The sequence below is a fragment of the Manihot esculenta genome, chromosome 1, assembly GCF_001659605.2.
Source record: "Manihot esculenta cultivar AM560-2 chromosome 1, M.esculenta_v8, whole genome shotgun sequence".
Classification (NCBI taxonomy): domain Eukaryota; kingdom Viridiplantae; phylum Streptophyta; class Magnoliopsida; order Malpighiales; family Euphorbiaceae; genus Manihot; species Manihot esculenta.
In genome coordinates, this window is record NC_035161.2 from 12973711 (window position 1) to 12996750 (window position 23040).

The window sequence follows — 23040 nt, forward strand, 5'->3', positions numbered from 1 at the left end:
GGCATCAACGACTAGGTCATCCAGTTATAAAAATTTTCAATTATGTCGTGTCTCATTTTTCTTTACCAGTTTCTAAAGTTAATTAAATAAATTGTGATTCTTGTCGTTGTAATAAGAGTCATCGACTTTCTTTTGGTGTTTCGTCATTGTCGAGTTCTCGTCCTTTAGAATTATTATACTCTGATTTATGGGGTCCTACTCCAGTTCAATCTAGAGATGGTTATAAATATTATTTAATCTTTGTTGATCATTATACTAAATATATATGGTTTTATCCTCTTCGAGCTAAATCTAATGTTGCTCTTATTTTTCTAGTTTTTCAGAAATTGGTTGAAAATACCTTTCAAACAAAAATTGTGTCTATATATACAGATGGGGGAGGGGAGTTTATTGCTTTAAAATCTCTTTTTCAAGCTCATGGCATTAATCATCTTCAAATGCCCCCCCATACTCCACAGCATAATTGAGCTGCTGAACGTAAACATCGTCATGTAGTTGAAACCGGATTAACTCTTCTTCACAATGCTTCTTTACCTTCTGAATTTTGGGTTTATGTGTTTCGTGTGGCTGTATATTTGATCAATAGGTTACCAACACCTACTCTAGATTATTTTTCTTTATTTCTTAAATTATTTGGTAAAGTTCCCAATTATTCTAGTTTACGAATCTTTGGTTGTCTTTGTTATCCATGCATTCGCCCTTATGCAAAACATAAATTCTCTCTTAAATCACTTTTGTGCTTGTTTCTTGGTTATTCCTGGAATCAAAGTGCCTATATTTGCTTCGATTCTAAAAATAATAAGATGTTTGTTTCTCGATATGTCATCTTCGTTGAGGATCAATTTCCTGGGCATTCACTTGATTTGTCTACGTTAAATAATTCCGGTTGGTATGATTTTGTTTCTGACCAGTCCGTGTCGTCAAAATCTAGTACTGCTGTCTCGTTTCAATTGCATGAAAATTCTGGTGCAGCTGTTGTCATACCTTTTTCTGCTGTAGCAAAACCTGTTTCAACATCTTCAGTTTGTTCAGGTTCCACTTCCAGCTTGTCCAATCCATCTTCATCGAGTTCCTCATCCTCCAATCAGTCCCCATTGCTGTTAGACATTCCTGATCAGTCTTCTTTGCCTATGCATACTGTAAGTTCTCCTCCACATACTGGTCAGTCTACTTCGTCCAATAATGATGCTTCAGATACTAATGCCTATATTGTTACTCCTGTCCAGCCCTTTGTTCGAACCCATCCAATGGTCACTAGGTCCCAAAATAACATATTTAAGCCGAAAAATCTTCGTCTAGTAACTAAACATCCAATTCCAAAAATTTCTGAACCAACATGTGTTTCGCAGGCTCTTCTTAATCCTCAATGGCGTGTTGCCATGTCTGACGAGTTTAATGCTTTGGTAAGAAATAGAACATGGGTATTGGTACCACCTGATCCAAAACATAACTTGGTTGGTTGTAAATGGCTTTTTCAAATTAAAAAGAATGTTGATGGTAGTAGTAACAGATACAAAGCCCGTCTTGTTGCAAAAGGATACAGTCAACAATCCGGAATAGATTTTGGGGATACTTTCAGTCCTGTTTTAAAACCAGTAACTATTCGGATAATTTTAACTTTGATAGTGACTTACAAATGGCCTATATTTCAGTAGGATGTTAATAACGCTTTTTTGCATGGTCCATTACAGGAACAAGTATTCATAAAGTAGCCTCTTGGGTTTGTTGACAAAACTAAACCGGAATATGTTTGTAAGTTGGTCAAAGCATTGTATGGACTTCGACAAGCACAGAAAGCTTGGTATCAAGAATTGAGAAGTTGTGTGCTTGGTCTTGGTTTGGTGCAATCTACTAGTGATCACTCTTTGTTTGTCTACAACAACGATAATATATTATGTTATTTTCTTATATATGTTAATGACCTTATTATTACAGGAAGTTGCAAGGCCTTCATGCAAACATTCATTGACAAGCTTGCTATCCGTTTTTCATTAAAGAATCCGCAAACTTTGAATTTGTTTCTTGGTATTGATATGCAACAAACTTCGAAGGGAGTGTTCTTATCTCAACACCATTATGTGCGGAAATTACTTACTACTCATAGTATGGAAGGAGCTAAGCTGATTACTACATCCTTTGCAGCTTCTGCGATACTCTTGAAGAGAACAGAAATGGAAGAAATTGTCAATGCAACTGAATATAAAAAGGCAGTAAGTGCACTCCAGTATTTGACTTGGACGAGACCTGATATTTGTTTCTCAGTAAACAAGCCTTCTCAATTTATGCAAAGGCCCACAAAGTCGCATTGGAAAGCCTTGAAACGACTCCTTCGTTATCTCAAGTCCACTCTTTATTATGGCATTCTTATTAAACCGCAATCTTCTCTTAAGTTTCATGTTTTTTCAGATGCGGATTGGGCTGAGGATTCTATGGATAGGACATCGACTATAGGATATATCTTGTATCTTGGCAATAGTCCAGTTTCTTGGTCTTCCAGAAAGCAAAAATTTGTTGCTCGGTCATCTACAGAGGTTGAATATCATGCGGTAGCAACAACAACTTCTGAGGTAATGTGGGTCAAGTCTCTACTATTTGAACTTAAAGTTCAGTTGCAAGACAATTCACTGCCCATTTATTGTGACAACATTTCTACTATTTACACTTGTCAAAACCCAGTATTTCATACGAAAATAAAGCATATCGAAATTGATGTTCATTTTGTACGAGACTTGGTTCACAAAGGAGAAATACGAGTTGCTCATGTGTCCTCTAAGGATCAATTGGCTGATTTATTGACAAAGCTATTGATCAAAACCAGTTTTGCTCATCAGAGATTTAAGATTGGTGTCCTTGATGGTACCTCAATCTTGCGGGGGAGTGATAATCCAATATCCTAATAGATTTGGTTTAAATTTCATATTTGTATATTTGTAAATTTATCTCTTGTAACTGTATTTATCTTTGTACATAGTCCATTTAAAGACAATTGCAATACAATACAATACACGATTTCTTCCATCTATTTCTCTCTTCCTTTTAGAGATGAGCGCCACCGATGTGAAACATCTTCCATCTCTGAGCAAACAACTAGACGATCAAGAAAAAAGAGACCAAGGAAACACCCAACAGTAATTAACAACACATTGAAACTTTTATGGGATCCAAGACTCGTACAAAACGACCACAAAGGCAGAGACGAAATCACAAGTCGCATACAAGTAGGCGGCAACCATGAAAAACCAAGAGAGCCAATAATGAAAGGGGTGACAGGACTCGATTGCTAGAGTAGAAGCATGTCCCTAGAAGATCCAAGATTACAAGCCAAGAAAATTAAAAAAAAAAACACTGAAAACCCCTGAGGAGAGAGTGGTGGCGAGAACTCTAATGTCAGAATAAGTTTTGAGGATCACTATTAAAGTCATCTAAGCCTGGTACACGACCCCTAGAGGTGGACACCCATAAATCAGCATCTCTTCTAACATTGAACCTTAATGTCACCCAATTGAACCTATGGAAAACCATCCTTAATGTCACCCTGCATAATATGAAAATACTCCAGTGAAAACTAGGGGTGAGCAATATTCGGTTCAAACCGAAAAAATCGACCGAACCAAACTGATTTGAAAATTTGGTTCGGTTTTTTATATATTTCGGTTCGGTTCGGTTTTCAATTTTAAAAATTCCGGTTATTTCAGTTCGATTCGGTTTTGATCAGAAAAAAACCAAAAAAACCGAACCGAACCGATTAGTAATAATAATATGTTTTTTCAATAATATATAGAAATTAAATGATATTAAAATTAAAATATTTTAATTAAATTTTAAAATATTAAAAATAAAGTATAAAAAATAAAAAAATTATTAAAAATCGAAACCGATCAAACCGAATCGAACCGAACCGAATCAGACCGGTTCATTTCGATTCAGTTTCTGATCAAAATCGGTTCGGTTCGGTTTTTATAAACACTCAAATTTCGATTTTCGGTTTATTCGATTCGGTTCAGTTTTGAACCGAACCGACCGAATAATCACCCCTGGTGAAAACCACCTGCACAAAACAAATAAATACAAGCAAAGAAAAGAGAAAAGAAAAAGCTATCTATAGCCCCAATCCGGAGATAGGGAGAAAGGCTCACTTTCCGAGCTGGTGAAGACGAAGCTCCCTTGCCCAAAGGAGCAAGGGAAGTTGGCGAAAAAATATACATTAAATATATTGTTATCGTGGTTTAATAACTTTTTTTAATAATAACGCCATAGAAAAATATGTTTAGTAGATAGATGCTAATGTATGTTAATAATATTAAGGAAAAAAGGTTAAGTTCATTAGTTATATATATAATTTTATATTTTGTAAGAAAAAGAATATAATAGATTTTAAATAACAAATTAGTCAGAGAAGTCTTAAGATTTTGAGAAGTAGTTATTAGAAATAATAATTTAAATAAAAATTAAGAGATAAATGATGATAATAATAAAAGAAAATTAAATTTTTATTTAAAGCAAAAGAAACTCCTTATAAAAAATAATGTGGTACAAAGTAGATGACACATTACAATACTATATTCAAATAAAGTGTGACGTGTCAATAACCAACCGACTTCGCGTGTGTATATATATATATATATAAATAGACTGTAAAAGTATTGCTGCAAGTTACACTCACATAATGCAAGTTATTTGCAGGTTAAAAAAAAAAAAAAAAGAGAAAAAAAAAAAGAAAAAGAAAAGACTGACCTTCTAACTGAATTAAATAAAAGAAAGCTCATATTAAACGCAATTGTTAAATTAAAATAAAATCATTCAGCCGAATGGACCGTCCAATCCATTATTCAAAACAATGAGTCGTTCCTGCTTGAACCACGGACTGCATGTTACTCTTTTTATCTTGGCTTTACATTAAGCGTGACTTTTCACTTTTCATGCTATTGAAGCTAAAGCCTATTAGCTGAAGCTTGAATCAAACTAAAAGGTAAAGCTGAAGCTAAAACCTTTACAATTTAGAAACTAATGTGGAAGAAAGCAACACAAACGCAAGCCATTATTTCCTCTGCCAAAATATCAAGGATAATAAAAACAAAAGGAAGGAGAGTTGATAAGATCTAAAGTATTGGGTGAGCCAGCCAGATAATATGTTTACTTGGACTAACGGCAAAGCTAATTAGGTGAGCTAGTAGCAGTTGATTGACTAAGAACGCAAGGTTTATTCATCCATGAAATCTGCGTGCTACCTATTTTTTAAAATTCCTTGTACCAAACGGTCAGTAGTGGAGGAATTCACTTGCATGTCTACTCGGATACGAGTATTTGATCGACTAAAAAGTTCTAATGTCAACAAATTGAAAAAGATTGAACAAGGACAAGAGAGGTGCGTACAGTTTTGAGAATGTTCAGCTTTCTTAGGCCTAGCTCAGTAGTCCAAACTTGATATAATAAGTCAACATGGGATGATTCTCAGTTCTTTGTGCAGAAATAATCAGAATTTTTCTATTGTACAATAACCTGGAGAGAGAAAGTATTGCTCCAATTTTACAAGTATTTGTGCCCCCACAACAATTTACAGAGGAGATCAAATTTCAAGATTTAGAAAGAGGAGTATTATTAATCTATTATACATGCTTACATTATATATTTTGAACCTAATTAATTTACTCAAACAATTTGCTGGAACAATTTTAAGCCATGGCACAGTGAATTACCTACCTTCTGGTGCTCCATTTCCAGATGTGCAAAGATTTAATTCTTGAATTGAGAATTCGTGTAACAGGAATCGTTGCAGGCTTTCAGGGTGATTCAGCCAACAAGAGATTTCTGCACCAGAAATGCGATCCAATACGATGGATGTCAGGGCCAAAGAGACTGGAATATGGTTCATTGAGATAACCAATAACATGTCTAAACCCGCTCTGTAGGTATCTGTTGTGAACTGAGAAGTCTCTCAGCCTCATCATTTGCTTCAGCTTGTAGTCTCCACCTCTGCGTTTGAAAAGAACAAAAAGGCAACACAACTGTGAATAATTGTAAAATGCAAGAGTCAAAGAATTGCAAAGAAAATTGCAGAGGAAAACAATTCAAAATATACAAAGAAAGAAACTCTTGCATAGCAAGACAATTCCTGCAACCAACGTGATCATTCTGAAGTCCATCTGAACCACATACTTAGTCAACAATGAGTCAATTGTTTATAATGTATTGAATTCCATAAGACCCCTTAAAGTTGAGTCGATTCCTAAGAAATCCTTTTTTTCCCTTCAATTTTGTGAAATAATTTACTGAAACTGGACTTAGCAATATTCTATTCTAGCATTTACAAGTACATTCCACACAAACTGCCTCAGAAATTTTTTTTTTTTAAAGTAATGGACATGCCTCTTCAAGGTTTTCCAGCTCCATTATTTGTTCTATCTGTTTACCGATGCTTTCCTGCAAACAAGAATCAATGGATCAACTAATTTTATCTAATTGAACTATTAGAGATGAGAAGGGATAAGTAAATAAGTATCACGCACGGCATCGCTCACTGATTCAGCAGCAAGAACATCAGAGTCCATTTCCACTTCAATTTCAATCATTGAAGAAATCTGAAAAATGAATGTAAGCTATGAAGTAACTATTGGTAATATGAAAAATGAAAAATTAAATATTCAAAGGTAAAAATATATATGTAGTTATGCACATCTTTTTCTTTTGGTGTGGCCAGGGCAGGGGGGAGGACGATGGAGGTTCATTTTGAGGTTCTTTATTTATTTATTTATTTTAAATAACTTCTCTTAGAACACATACTCTCGCATAGCTGTCAATGAGTTCTATCCGACCCTTGAGGGAACTTTCTAAGCCTTCTCGGACCTTTTTGACCCTAGTTCTCCTAGCACTGAATAGAAGAAATAGATTACTTGACAGAAGATGAGACTAAACAAAGATTTGCAATGAATTCAGTAAAAAAAAAAAAAAGAGTGCAAATTATGATTAAAAAAGACTACTGCGAATGTCAATAGGGTTTTACCGATAAGCAGGTTCTCCAACGGCTAAAATTTTGTTCTCCAGCTGACACATCCTAGCCAACAACCAAACCTGCACATGCAAATTGTTTACTTAGTATTCAGTGTTCCCTAGTTCTGTATGAAGAATGAGTATTGGTTGACTATAAACTTTATTTGTAGAACTCGATCAAAGTTTGGATTTGGAAAGGTTCAGGCATGCGAGTTTGCAAGTGTAACTATATCTTCTTTTCAGCTTCTGGTGGACAATTGTGGAGCTTGAATTGACAAATGATAGAAATAACTTACAACTCTCAGATGGCACAGCTCTCTAACTACAGACCTCGCGAGAATACTGCAATTACCACATGTGGGAGCATACCTCTTTCTCAGCAGCTTCTTTTAGGTCCTTGATGCGAGACTGAAGTACATCATATTGAGATAACAGCTGCTGCTTGATAGCAACTGCATCCACTGATCTCTGAGGAAGCTGAAATAGTCAAAGCAATGAACATTCATTTTGTTTCCTCTTGAGAAGAACCCAAAGAAGTGCTACTAAACCAAATGGCAGCAAGAAATTTAACAGAAAAAGAATCTAAGAGCAAGGATGTCACTACCTGATTCAATTGGGGAAGGATCAGTGTATTTAGTGTAGCTCCAACGCCTAGAGATGCAATGGCAGCAACTGAAAGGAATTGAGGAAGGCTGGGATCAATTATTCCAGAAGCAGCATCTCCAGTAGCCAGCACAGCAAGCAGTGGAATGAGGACAGTAGGATTAAGTAAAGATATTTTTCCATCTTTAACAGGGGCTCTCAACAAAAGTGACTCCCGACCATTTCTATGGTTTGTTAGGCACAATGGTTCACCATTGTATGTGTTGGGGGCCTTTGGACTAAATTTAAAGGGCCCTACACTTCTATAAACATCTGATGGAGCAGAAGCAATGGTTACCCTTTCTCCTTCTTGTGCTGGGAGATCAACTGTTTCAGTAGCAAATCTGTGTGTACGTGCCATTCCAGAAGGGGTTTGTACCTGAAATGTGTAGGACAATTAAGGGCAAACAATTGTATGTAATTTGGAGACTAATGTCTTTGCTAATATGAGGTTGTTAAAGTGAAACAAACAATGAGAGAGAAGCAGGAGAAACAAAGCAAAAGAAAAAGGGAAAAAAAGGAGCATTGCATCTATTATCTGCTAAACTGAAACAACAAACTTACCTACTGAATAGAACCAATATAACATCTATAATGAATAACCCATACTCTATCTTAATGTAGTGATGTAGAATATGAAGAATAAACAGATCAAAAAGAAACTATTTCTCAAGAATAAAGAGAAACAAATTATCAAATATCTTTATTTAATTATTAATAATATCATAATAATTAAAGCTATTAAACAATAGAAAACCTGGACCCTTAGCTATTAAAGACTCAAGAAGCATCAAGACGCCAAGAGTTCTAAAGCCAAGGGGCATGGTGAACACATGCTCAAGGTTAGACATGAAAATAAATGTAAAAATAAAGTACCATAAGTTTAAATAATACAATACTAGTTTCAAATAAAAATATATGTAGTATATTATTTATCTCATTATTTATTTTTATTTAATTGCACCATCATTATTAACATTAAATAATGTATATGAGTGAAAACTATTATTAAAATGCATTAAATTAATTTTATTTTTAATCAAACATAATGTTGAAATGATAATTTTACTTTTTTTATTGCATTACAATTTTAATTTTTAACAGATATTTATTTAATAATACCTTACTAAATATAAATTAAAATAATTTAAAATAAATTTTATGCACTTTTTGAATAATTATGTATTTAATATAAAGACAATTTATATTTATTTTTCATTTATAAAATAGAGTTTGAAAAAATTACCTGCAAAACAAATTAAAAAAAAACTTTAATTAAACCTAGACACATTACAATTAGCTCATTTCAATAATTTATATCCGGACCAACTGGATACTCCTTAATAGCTATCTGCAATGGGCGGGGCTCCTTCTATTGGCTCATCCAATGTGATACAAACAAAAAAATGTTTTTATGTGGCTGTATAGGTTAATTAAGCTTGCAAGCACGAGGTGCACTTGGTGTGGATTGCACCAAGCTGCGCCTCATGCATTCGCCCCCCCTCCCCCCCTTCTTTTTGGTGGCCCAAGCGCTCATGCATCTCATTGCCTCGATGGTGCACCTTATGTAGCAATGCTGTTATGGATGCATTCATAGAAAGGTAGTACACTAGATGTGAGAAGCAATAGAACTTGAAAAAAAAAAAAAGAAGATGCATTTTGCTATGGATTATTTGGCAGAATGAATTACAATAATCACATGCATTTCCATTTTATCTTTATCTTTGCTTGTAATGCACATCTACTATAATTAGAAGTCTTATGACATTATGTAAGCCTCACTACATAAGGGGTTTATTATTAATGAAATAAACAAGCAGATTATTCTAATACATTAAGGTTTGACACTCTCTCAACCCTATGAGTCTTGAGGTATAGAGCTACCTCCATTGAGCTCCATTTACATCTCACCATAGGTTCTTCAAAGTGAGATAGGAACCACAGCAAGGGCAAGGCAACAGCTGCCGAGATAGATTTTCCCGTTAACAGGCTTTAGATTGTGAACTTAACAAACTGATATCAAAGTCAGGCATCATGGATGATTCAACAAATATTAGGGAAGAACTAAGAGCCATGCTGCAAGAAGCACATGCATTAATTGAGGCAAGAGTGGTGCAAGCATAGTCACGTATAGCACAATCAAAATCCCAAAGGAAATGCAATTGCAGAATTTGTCTAAGCAGCAAGAGGAACTCATTGGAGTTTCAAGCAAGAGCAAAGGCAAGGAAGTGACAAGTAGTAGAAGTAATTAGCCCAATTCAATCAACAGGATAGAAGAAGGAACACTATTTGCTATTGCTTAGCCAAGGTTTTGCTCTTTGATGTCGTTACAGACCAAATTAGCAAGACTCCAACACTGACAAAACTTCGAGAAAAAATCGAAAAAGGGAACATTAGTAATGAATGGACCCTTTGTGATGGAATAATATTTTTTCGACAAAAGGTTTATTTAATGCCAAATTCACCATTAATTTCTGCTATCATTGTAGGAATTCATGACGCGTCCCATGAGCACTTCAATGGAATGGATTAGAAGTGATTTTTATTGTCAAGGAATGCGCTCTGCTACATGGGATTTTGTGGAATCATGCATTGTCTGCCAATGCCACAAAACATAAATTTTGCAACCTGTTGGGCTGTTACAGCCATTAAATTTACCAACAAATCCGGATGGATATTTCGATGGACTTTGTGGAAGAACTTCCTAAAGCTACTGGCTAGATTGTTATTTGTAGTGATCGATAGATTCTCCAAATTTGCTCATTTTATATAATTATTGCATCTCTATATCACAGTCAATACAGCTCATGCCTTTTTCATGAATATTTTTCACTTACACAGGTTGCCTGAATCTATAGTCAGTCATCAAGATGTCATATTGACAAGCACATTTTTTGGAATGAACTGTTTCGATTATATGGAACTAAATTAGCATCTTCATTGGCTTATCACTCACAATCTGATGACCAAATGATAGTGGTGTATCAAACTATTGAAATGTACTTGAGATGTCCTCTCAAAGATAATCCAAAGAGTTTGGTGCAATTGCTGCCTTGGGCTGAATATTACTATAACACTTCCATTATGCTCTTCAAACGTCACCATTCAAGGTTGTGCATGGACAAGATGCACCAACATTGTTGTCTTATGCTCCTGATTCGTCAAAAGTAGAGACCGTCGATCATGCATTACAAGAAAGGGATCAAATTTTAGCAAGCATTCACACTAGACTATGACAGGCCCAAGTCCAAATGAAAATCATCTATGATAATCGATAAAGGACATTGGGAGGTTGAATTTTAGAAGGGAGCAATGGTCTGATTGTGCTTATATCCCTATCAACGATTGATGCTAAGAAAACAACAAGGTAATAAGTTAGCTCCAAATTTTATGGTCCATTTCGGATCTTGGAACATATTGGAGTGGCTTATCACTTAGAATTCCCCGTTGATAGCAAATTTCATATGTTTTTCATGTGTTCTTACTACAGCCGATCAAGGGAACGTGTCACCAACCACTACCCTTGCATGCTACCTAATACAAAGAGTTGTGTAATTCCAATTCTGATACGGATCCAATGGAGCAAATTTCTAACAATGGTGTGGAGCAAACTTATATCATTGAAATAGATCTAAAATGAGTTCAAAATCATATTCATATAATCCATATACATTTGGAGCGTGCTTCAACTCATATGGGGCAGATTTGGTGCAACACTTGCAATCATAGGCTTAGGGAGCCTAATTAAACATATAGGCCAAAACTACATAAAGAGAAACCTAAAGTGAAGATAAAAAAAAGGATTTTGTGAAGATTTAGTTTTGTCATGATGGGCTTGCTATGTTTTATTATTTAAATACTTGCTTTATTTTGGCTTTGTTTGGGCTTGTATTCTGGCCATATTTTATCTTTTAAGTTTTAGAGTGTTGGGCCATATCTTGGGCTTATGTTTTAATTCTTATGAGTTGATGTGTTATTTTAGTGTGTGTTTGGCTTTGGGCCTTATGTGTGGTTCGGCAGGGCCTATGAAGAGTGTCTTAGGGTTTATTTATTTTCTCCTTACCAAATAAGGATAAGAAACACTTGTAAGAGGCATCTTTGAATCTAAATTTTCAGAATTCTTTTCATGCCTTTAGCGTGTATTGCTTTGAGTGAGAGTGAGGATTTGCTTTCATCAATTGTACCAAGAATCTTGGCTAACTTATCAACTATTCGTTGTGGCGTTTGTCGAATTCTCATCTAAATCCTTCAATCATTGGTGTTTCAGCTTCTCTAAGTGTGGGGTGCTATAAGAGGTGGGTTTATCAAATTTTTGGATTTCATATCTACTTGTGCGTGTGGGTTTGAGGCTTATGTCATAGGGTTCCACGTCAGTTGGTATCAGAGTCAAAGTGAGGTTAATTCTTATTTATCTTAGGTTCTAGGGTTTTTGAGTTTTCCTTTTCTTCCTTGTTGATTTCGGTGAAAGCTTGTGTGTCCATGGTTGCACCTTCTTGATTATTAATCATTACATAATCTCTTTTGGAAGAAAAATTTGAAATCCATAAAAAAAATAAAAAAATCGCCTTTGCCTTATTTATCTTGATCTGGCCGAAATTGTGATATAGTTTCTATTTCATCTATATTGCCTTAACTATCTCAATTGATGGCTGTAATTTATGAGAATTAATTTTGAATTTTGAATTGAGTTGAATCTAGATTAAGAGACAAGAAATTCTGCCTATTTCCAAAAGTGCACATTTAAGTCAATTGCATCTAAATTGAGTTGATATCAAATCCTTCTTTTAACACCAGAATATTCGTCCATGATGCTGAATTGAGTGAAATTTAAATTTTTTTTTTCTGATTCTATTTGTGGGGTTTTGATACTTACCTTTTTGGGTAGATTTAAATAGATCCATATTTAATTTGCCTTGAAGTGAATTAAATTCAAACTTTTGTCTATGGTCGTTTCTATTTGAATTCTAAGTTTCTTTTTTTTGTTTAAGATTGCTTTTGCTTCCTTGACATTGCTGGAGTATTGTTTGCTTGTATCTATACTCTAGGTGATATTTTTCAAGTAGCACAAAACCTAGTTGGTGTGTTACTTTCCAAATTGTCAATGTCTTCTTTCTTGTTTTCGCGCATTTCCTATTTCTTTAGGTTTTCTTCTTTGTTTCTTTAAACGCACCTTGTGGTTAGTTGGTTAACCTTAGTTTCTGAAGTGCAATTGAAGAATCAGCAAAAGAGTGGTAAGAGTGCAAACACTTGAGTGCTAACACTTGAGTGCTTTTATTTCTATCACCATATTTGCTAGTTTTCTTTGTTCTTTATTGATTTAAGGCAGGATAAGTAAATACAAAAATATGGTGGATAGTGATGATGAAAGTCAATGGGACATGGCTAGTGATTATAAGCTTTTCAAAAAGTCAGTTGTTGGTGAGTTTAGAAGAATTTATAAGACTCTTGAGAGGTTGACTGAAACTATGGAGAGTTTGAATGTCTCACAAGCTCCCACTCCTACAAGAATGCCTCAAAGAACTCTTAATTCCAATAGGCCTCAAGTCCGAGATGAAGAGTTGATGCGCCAGAGATTCATGCCTTCACACTATTATAGGGATTTGAACAACAGGTTGGCAAGACTAATTCAAGGAGGGAAGATGGAGAAAGAAAAGGAGAAAGAAGAGGCTAAAGTTCCAATCTCAATTTCTATAGAGATTGAAATTGAAGAGGAAGTTGTAATGCATGAAGTTAATGTAGTTGTTGCTGAAAATTCCATTAATGAGCTTATAGAAGAGGTTGTGAATGATGGTGCACATGGGGAGCACATGATTGATGAGGTGGAGGAGGCAAATGAGGCTGTTTTGAAAGTTGTATAGGAGAATGGGTCACATCCATAGGATCTTTCTATGACTAATATTTTTATGCCTAGTTCATTTGTTCTTGATGTGCAGGTTGTTGATGAAAACATCCATGAAGAAAATTTTATTCTATTTCTACCTATTCAAGAGGAGGTCTTTGAAGATGCATTGGTTCCTAAAGCTTCCCTTCCTGACATAAATATCAGCAAGATTCAAGGACGAATATTTTCCAAAGAAGGAGGGAATGATTCGGATCCAATAGAGCAAATTTCTAACAATGGTGTGGAGCAAACTTATATTATTGAAATGGATCTAAAAGGAGTTCAAAATCATATTCATATAATCCATATACATTTGGAGCGTGCTTCAACTCATATGGGGCAGATTTGGTGCAACACTTGCAATCATAGGCTTAGGGAGCCTAATCAAACATATAGGCCAAAACTACACAAAGGGAAGCCTAAAGTGAAGATTAAAAAAGGCTTTTGTGAAGATTCAGCTTTGTCATGATGGGCTTGCTATGTTTTATTATTTAAACACTTGTTTTATTTTGGTTTTGTTTGGGCTTGTATTCTGGCCGTATTTTATCTTTTAAGTTTTAGAGTGTTGAGCCATATCTTGGGCTTATGTTTTAATACTTATGAGTTGATATGTTATTTTAGTGTGTGTTTGGCTTTGGGCCTTATGTGTGGTTCAGCCAGGTCTATAAAGAATGTCTTAGGGTTTTATTTGTTTTCTCCTTAACTATATAAGGATGAGAAACACTTATAAGAGGCAGCTTTGAATCTAAATTTTCAGAATTTTTTTCATGCCTTTGGCGTGTATTGCTCTGAGTGAGAGTGAGGATTTGCTTTCATCAATTGTACCAAGAATCTTGGCTAACTTATCAACTATTTGTTGTGGCGTTTGTCGGATTCTCATCTAAATCCTTCAATCATTGGTGTTTCAGCTTCTCTAAGTGTAGGGTGCCATAGGAGGTGGGTTTATCAAATCTTTGGATTCCATATCTACTTGTGCGTGTGGGTTTGAGGCTTATGCCATAGGGTTCCACGTCAAATTCCTTCTCATATTCTATTGTCCCATCTTAATAAAAGCTAATTAGGAAATCTTAGTTGAGTGGCAAGGCTACTACGAATCTGATTCAACATGGAAAACAATTGCTCGTTTCTATTTGAGCTTGAGGAAAAGCTCTTTCTCCAAGAGGAAAGTGATGTTATAGATGTATTCATAGGAAGGCAATAAACCAAGCATGAAAAGCAATAGAACTTCAAAAAAGATATGCATTCGGCTTGGGATTATTTTCCTGCATCTTCAACCACCTAATGCCCAATATCAAGTCATAAGTTTCTAATGGTAAGACATACACATCTAATGTGAATGATTGTCCCTGCATACTCCATGGAATGACTTGCACATAGATTCACACTTCACCTGTTGTCCATTAGGAGTCTCCATCCAAGTCCCTTTAATTCCAGTGACAGGCTGATAAGTTTATTGATGACCTTCTGGCTCAAGAAGTTATGGGTGCTTCCAGTAACTACCAAGATGTGCATCCTATGCTTCCCCATATCATAGCCTGATCATCACCCTCAACCCCCACAAAGCATTCATAGACAACTTTCTCACAAGAGCTTCACATTCCATCTCCTCTTTAACTATGGTTCCATCTCCTTCTCATCAATCACTTCTTTTATCAGTAACACATACAATTTCTTCTTTGCATTTATGAGTGGAAGCATATTTCTCATCACACTAATAGCAAAGATTCTTTGCTCTCTTTTCATCTATGTCTTTGCTCCTGATTCATCATTCAAGGCTGTGTATGGACAAGACGCACCAACATTATTGTCTTATGCTCCTAATTCATCAAAAGTAGAGGCCGTCGATCAAGAATTACAAGAAAGGGATCAAATTTTAGCAAGAATCTACACTAGACTATGATAGGCCCAAGTCCAAATGAAGATCACCTATGATAATCAATAAAGGACATTAGGAGGTTGAATTTAAGAAGGGAGCAATGGTCTGATTGCGATTATATCCCTATAAACCACTGATGATAAAAAAAACAACAGGGTAATAAGTAAGCTCCAAATTTTATGGTCCATTTCAAATCTTGGAACATATTGGAAAGGTGGCTTATCGCTTAGAATTCCCCATTGATAGCAAAATTCATATGTTTTCCATGTGTTCTTGCTACAGTCGTTTAAGGGAATGTCACCAACCACTACCTTTGCATGCTACCGAATACAAAGAGTCGTGTAATTCTAATTCCTTCTCACATTCTATTGGCTCATCTTAATAAAAGGTAATTGGGAAATCTTAGTTGAGTGGCAAGGCTACTATGAATCTGATTCAACAGAGAAAACAATTGCACGTTTCCATTTCAGCTTGAGGACAAGCTCTTTCTCCACAAGGAAAGTGATGTTATAGATGTATTCATAGGAAGGCAGTATACCAGGTGTGAAAAGCAACAGAACTTCAAAAAAGATATGTATTCGGCTTGGGATTATTTCCCTGCATCTTCAACCACCTAATGCCCAATATCAGGTCATAAGTTTCTAATGGCAAGACATACACATCTAATGTGAATGATTGTCCTTGCATACTCCATTGGAATGACTTGCATACACATCTAATGATGATCATATTAGGCGTGTTGAACTTGTTCTACAGAAATTGCATGAACATGAATTGTATGCTAATCTTAAGAAATGCACATTTTTGTACTGATAGTATCATATTCCTAGGATTTATTATTAGTTCACGTGGAGTTGAGGTAGATACTAAAAAGGTTAAGGCTATCCAAGAATGGCCTACACCTAAGAATGCTAATGAGGTGAGTTCCTTTCATGGATTAGCAAGCTTCTATAGGAGGTTTGTTAGAGATTTTAGCACTATTGCTGCACCACTAAATGAGATTATTAAAAAGGTTGTTGAGTTTAAATGGGGTAAAGAACAGGAACGTGCATTTAACACATTAAAAGAAAACTTACTGCTGCTCCTGTTTTAAGGTTACCTGATTTTTCTAAAACCTTTGAAATCGAACGTAATACTTCTGGGATTGGTATTGGTGCTGTTCTTATGCAAGAAGGCCAACCCATAGTATATTTCAGTGAGAAGCTAGGTGGCGCACATTTGAACTATTCCACCTATGACAAAGAGTTCTATGCACTGATTAGGGCTCTTGAAGTTTGGGAACACTACTTGCTGCCTAATGAGTTCGTGATTCATACCGACCATCAGTCTCTCAAACACTTGAAGGGACAAGGTAAGTTGAACAAGTGGCATGGTAAGTGGGTTGAGTATCTCGAAATCTTTCCTTATGTGATTAAATACAAGCAAGGTAAAGAGAATGTGGTTGCTGATGCATTATCTAGACGTTATGCATTGACTTCCATGCTTAGTTCTAAGTTGTTAGGGTTTGAGCATTTGAAAGATATGTATGAGAATGATACTGATTTTTCTGATGTATTTAAGGCATGTGAACATGGGGCATTTAACAAGTTTTATTTGCATGATGGGTTTCTTTTTAGGGGGAAACAAATATGCATACCCAATTGTTCAGTGCGTGAGTTGCTTGTTAGAGAATCGCATTCAGGAGAATTAATGGGACATTTTGGTGTGCAAAAGACTTTAGACATGTTGAATGAACACTTTTATTGGCCTAATATGCAAAAATATATAGAGAAAATTTGTGCTCAATGCTTTACATGTAAACAGACTAAATCTAAGTCCTTGCCACATGGATTGTATACTCCTTTGCCTGTACCTACTAAACCTTGGACTGATATATTTATGGATTTTGTGATAGGTTTACCTAGGACAAAAAGAGGTAGAGATTCAATGTTTGTTATTGTAGATCGCTTTAGTAAGATGGCACATTTTATTCCATGTCATAAAACTGATGATGCAACGAAATAGCTGATTTGTTTTTTAGGGAAGTAGTCCGTTTGCATGGTATACCTAGGACTATTGTTTCTGATAGAGATTCAAAGTTTCTTAGTCATTTCTGGCGTGTTTTGTGGGGAAAATTGGGTACTAAACTTTTATTTTCTACTACTTGTCATCCACAAACAGATGGCCAAACTGAAGTTGTTAATAGGACTTTAGGAACTATGCTTCGTGCTATTGTGGGTAGAAACTTGAAAACTTTGGAAGAATGTTTGTCATATGTTGAATTTGCTTATAATCGCGCTGTCCATTCTTCTACTGGTTATTCACCTTTTGAGATTGTGTATGGTTTTAATCCATTAACTGTTTTAGATTTAATGCCTTTACCTTTGAACGAGTTGTCTAATTTAGATGGAAAAGCGAAGGCTGAAATGGTTAAATCAATACACGTGAAAGCGCGTGACCATATTGAGAAGCGTAACAGGATGTATGAGAAATAGGCCAATAAGGGTCGCAAGAAAGTTGTATTCAGACCAGGTGATTGGGTTTGGATCCATATGCGAAAGGGAAAGGAAAGGTTTCCAACTCAAAGGAAATCAAAACTCGATGCACGAGGGGATGGACCATATTAAGTATTAGAACGAATCAATGACAATGCATACATAATTGATCTGCCCGGTGAGTTTGGTGTAAGTGCTACCTTTAATGTTTCTGATTTGTCTCCTTTTGATTTTGGTATAGATTCGAGGACGAATCCTTTTCAAGAGGGAGAGGATGATGTAAGCACAACAAACAACACCAAAAATGATGAGCTAGCATTGCCTCAAGGACTAATTACAAGGTTGAGATCCAAGAGGTTGAAGGATTCCCACTTCAAGGATTCATGAAGGAATATGTTGAAGCTTTGCAAGTTCATTTTGAAGTTGAAGAACAATCGGGTCATTCCAAGTCGATTATGCCGAATGTGTCCTTATTGACAATTCAAATTTTGTATTTATAGTGGGTAGTTAATTAGTAGTAGGTAGGTAGTTAACCAGTAGTGAGTAGTTAACCAGTAGTGGGTAGTTATCCGTAGTGGATAGTGGCATAGATCATGGATCCATGCATAGTAGTGGGAAGTGACAAAGATCATGAGTCTTTATTTAGGTTATATAAAGCATCTCTTTTTCCATGTTGTACAGAGATTATCAATTATTCAATACAATTGCTTTACGCGATTCTTCTTTGAGAGCTTAAGAGAGATCTTGGTTCTTGACATTACATCACAAATAAGGTTTGATACTAACTTGTATGGTTCTTATTCTTGCAGCTATTAAAATCAATCTGTTATAAGTGTTCTTAATTGCATGTTAATTAAGGGTGCTTTAGATTGGAGAATTATTTTTCTGAACTAAATTCCTTTTACTAGAGTATGTGTCATTTCAGTCTCTAATAGGCTGGGTTCCGCATCAATTGGCCACTAGTGGATATTTTTTACTTTAACTTAGAAGCTACGAGAATACAATTTATCCACTGAATGACATGGCAGATTTTGACTATCACCGATATCAGGATCCTTCAGTGCAGGGTTAGAGTCATCAATATACTCCATCTATCTCTCATCCAATAGAAGCAAACCAACCATTTGATCATCAAGAAGAGAAGGAATCAAGGCCAGAAGAATTAGTTATATCAATCTCTAATATCACTGTAGAATTCATAGGAGAAATCAGAAATTTTATGGAAGAAACTAGATCTAACCTCCAAAATCAACAAGCTATTATAAAGAATTTAAAGGTACAATTTGAGAATATGAAGTTTTCCTACCCTAATTATATAAGGACTAAAACCTTAAAACAGTCAAATACTAGTTAGAAATCCTAAACTAACTATAATAATAGTAAAATTCCTAAATAATAAAAGTCTAAACTTCCTAATTTTACATGGATCATAATATCTAAATATCATAAATTGATTCTTTTTCTAGTACTGCATCATACCAAATTGATGTAGAACAAAAAGAATAAAACGATCAAGACAAACAAAATTCTCAAGAACAAAGAGATAGATTTTCTAGAAAACAAATTCTCAAAATGATTATTTTATTGTCAATAACATCATAATGATCAAAGCTACTAAATGATACAAAACCTAAACCTATTTTAGATTTTTTGTAACCCTGATCACATTAAGTTTAGAAACCCTAGAATAGTAAAATATTAATTAGAAAGCCTAAACAAACCTAAACTAAAAATTATTAATATTATTCCTAAATAATAATCTAAAGTTCCAAATTTTCCAAGAACATAATTGTTAAGTATAATAAGCTGATTCTTCTTCCAATACTGTGTCAGTTTGCCATTGAAAACTCATACTAAAGGAAAAGATTTTTGAAAATCATACACTAAAAGCAAGATTTCAATGTTAACAATATGCATAGAACTTCAAATCCTGCAATATGCAATGGCTCTGATCTAACTTCTGGCTTCAACAAATAATTAAAATCTGGACACTCGTAAACCGTGATCAATGAGCATTCAATTCTATCTAGAATCAACTTTTTCAACCTAAAGAACATATATAGATAAACATGAAGTACAAGCATCATAACAACAATCCTTATAATTGGCTAACAGAGAAGTCAGAAGATAGTAGGTTATAAATGTCTCACTCTAATCTTTCCATAGTAAGGAGAACCTAACCTAACAAAAGGATAAGAAACATAAAAGCTACATTTGGCACTCCTAATAAAAAGTTTCAAAAAAAGAAACACCATACCACAATGGAATGAACAGCTGCAGGAATGCTTCGGTTCATCAGCTGAAGAAATCTTAGCCCCTTTTCCCATGCTGGAAGATCCTTACTGCGTTCGGCAGGAGGAGTTCCTTAGAAAAGTGAATATACCAGGATCAACATCATACACAAATACATTATATGATCACTACAATTCTAAATAAACTATTACGAAAAGGCATGTAACACTTCAACTTATAAAATCTTTTAACAATCAACATCGCAGATAAGTCCTTGGTCCATTTGGGGTCATTACAAGCAGTACGTAGAATTAATACAGTAATCCAGTACTAAATTAACAATCCAAATGCATATTGATGGTTAAGCTGATTGAGTTTGAAGAATAAAGATTTAAGGAAACCAACCTGATTTCCTCCGAGTTTATAGTAATTATGTCCCCAGAAACAAGCTCATACTGGTAACGGCACTCAGCACAAGATGCAATCTGCAGAAAATGCATTATGTCTACATTAAAAAAAAAAAAAAAAAAAAAAAAAAAAAAAAAACATCACATTATTGTGAAAATTAAAATCACTGACTCCCAAAGCAAGTATGCATCGAATAAGGTTCAAAAAATGTTGCGCAAATACCTGAATGCCGTGCTGAGGTTGTGCAACAGCAACAGCTACCATACAGGTTGGACATCTCACAACCTTCCCAAAAGGGACCTGCAAACCATCAAAGATTTTCTTATGGCTAAACAAAATCAAAACAGAAGAGGGGGAAAAAAAAAAAAAAAAAAAGCCGTCCTTACCTCTTCACCAGGAGATACTCCCACTCGGCAAATGTAATCAATCGTCTTAAGTGCATCTGAAACCTTCAAAGATGAAGCAAGACCCTGAACTAATGCAATGTAAACACTCACATCCGGCCTCGACCACTTCCATCTCTCAATCACAGGACCATTCTCACTAACACCTATAAACACATGCAAAAATTCACCTCGATTTCTCTACATTTAAATCACTAAAGAGTAAAAAAAAGCAAGCGTTAGAAACGGAACGGACCTTGATCCAAGCTGGAACGCATGGCATAGAAAACAGACAATGCCAGCTCAGCATTGTTGCGCTCAAGCGCGGCTGTTATAATACGGCAACAATCAGAGATACCAACGACGCCGCTACCTGTGTTAGAAATATCGGCGATGATCTCCAAGGCTTCATTGGCGTCTTTAGCAGCAGAGACACGAGAAAGCAGCTCCTCGTCGTCAGAGAGCAGAAGTTCCGGGACGGAGTTACCCTCGCTTAGGGAAGCTCTTGCTGTAAAGGCTCTGGAAGAGGAATGTATAGAGTTTTTGAAGCCGGCAGAAGCTGCTAGCAAGAGAGATAACAGAGCGAAATTGGATTTTGGGGAGGACTCGGAGAGTTTAGGGAGGTGCGGAGGGTATGAGAGGCGAGAGCGCCAAGGTGAGCCTAAGTTCAGAGTCATTCTTTTTCTTGTATTTTTTGGTGGCTTTGGTGAAGGAGCTCAGAGTTATTGGTAATAGCGAGGTGTGTGTTGCTGTTTTTAGGAGGGAGGGAGAGACGAATGGATGAAGAGATTAGGAACGAGAGGTTCTTAGCTTAGGAATTATTGAGTGGGACGCATTTGTCATCATCCTGGCGAATTTTCAATTTCCCCTTCAATTTTAGAGTTTGTTTTTTTAATGAAAAATAGTTCTCTATTTTTTATTTTTTTAAAAGTTGTCATTTTTATTTTGTATAAAAATAGGAAAAACAAAAAAGAATGAAATTATAAAAAATAGTTTTCAAATTTAAAATAATAAAAAAATACTTATACCTTTCATAGTTAAAAAAAAAATTTATTTAAAACTTAATTAGTTTTATTCTTAAAATCTAAGTACTAATAATTTATTTAGTAATAATATAATTAATTTTTAGTATTTTTCAAAATAATTATTTAATTCTTAGTTATCAAAATATTATTATATTTTTTTATAAAGAGTTACTATTTTCTTAGAAAATTGTTAGAAAACATTATTATTATTATTATTATTATTATTATTATTATTATTATTATTATTATTATTATTATTATGATAAAGGAAAACAATGGAAAATATTTTAAAAATTGTTTTCTAAATCTTAATTGAATATTGGAAAACTAAAAATTTTCCATTTAGAAAAATGAAAAATATAAATATAAAATTCTATTTTCTAATAATCTGAAGCAATTTCTTTTGTAAGTGAACAGGTTCTTAAGAATTTTTTTTATTTTTATAAGAGGTTAAGAGAGTGAAGACTCAATTTCATTAGACCAAATTAAATCAGACAAAATAATTCGAGGTTGAATTAGAGTTTAAAAGGAGCACTGTTAAATAAATGTTATAAAAGTTACAATAATAGTTTTATAAATTTTATAAAAATTATTAAGATAAACTTAATTAAATCTTATTATGTAACAAAAATCTAAATTTATAATATATTTATATAGTTTTAGGTTGATGGCATTTAATACATATATTTGAGCTTAAATACGTTTTCCGGCATAAGGAGGAGCATTAATCCGGTTTGCGACATGGTGCTACTTTTTTTTTTTTACACAAATTTTAGTCAAAAAATCAATTTAATTTAGATTGAAGTATCGTTCATTAACTATTTGATCAATTTATATCTGTTATGTGTATGAATACTTATATAGCATTTAATTTAACTTCTTTTTATTAAATTTTATAAAATCAATTGCGTGTTATAAATATTCAACTGAATTTTATATAAATGATATGATATCTATTATATATAGACCATAAAAAATTCTAGTTAATTATTTTTTAATTACTGCTTCACCTATCTCTGACCGGTTTGAGAATAGGTCTCTCTCTATTTAAGTTTATATTCACGTCTTCTTTCAAAATATACACCAATATTTCACATGTTTCAACTCATATTTTTTCATCTATAATTTATTG

At 34.5% G+C, this 23040-nt stretch overlaps 1 protein-coding gene across 2 annotated transcripts; it reads right to left on the reverse strand.

Moving 5' to 3' along the window:
• Window positions 1-4767: 4767 nt before the first annotated feature.
• Window positions 4768-21661, reverse strand: LOC110607897. Of its 2 annotated transcripts, XM_043955030.1 has the most exons (12): window positions 21140-21659; window positions 20887-21050; window positions 20723-20800; window positions 20498-20577; window positions 20118-20202; window positions 7592-8008; window positions 7357-7464; window positions 7001-7068; window positions 6781-6868; window positions 6507-6578; window positions 6367-6420; window positions 4768-5973 (listed from the first exon to the last, which is right to left on the reverse strand). In XM_043955030.1, the coding sequence occupies exons 1-12, from the start codon at window positions 21558-21560 to the stop codon at window positions 5893-5895; spliced, it is 1716 nt and encodes a 571-aa protein (XP_043810965.1). In that variant the 5' UTR covers window positions 21561-21659; the 3' UTR covers window positions 4768-5892. The 2 variants fall into 2 exon arrangements, 1 of the variants encoding a protein (XP_043810965.1); XR_006350220.1 differs by lacking the exons at window positions 4768-5973; window positions 6367-6420; window positions 6507-6578 and having other exon boundaries at window positions 6795-6868; window positions 7284-7464; window positions 21140-21661.
• Window positions 21662-23040: the final 1379 nt, after the last annotated feature.

What these genes read in the sequence shown, in the direction of transcription:
- LOC110607897 (XM_043955030.1), bottom strand. Translation starts at nt 21,560, where the DNA reads ATGACTCTGAACTTAGGCTCACCTTGGCGCTCTCGCCTCTCATACCCT. An exon ending in TCCTTCCCCAATTGAATCAG is followed by an intron (nt 7,465 to 7,591) that starts GTAGTGACATCC and finishes TGACTATTTCAG; the next exon opens with CTTCCTCAGAGATCAGTGGA. An exon ending in CTGAATCAGTGAGCGATGCC is followed by an intron (nt 6,421 to 6,506) that starts GTGCGTGATACT and finishes TCTTGTTTGCAG; the next exon opens with GAAAGCATCGGTAAACAGAT.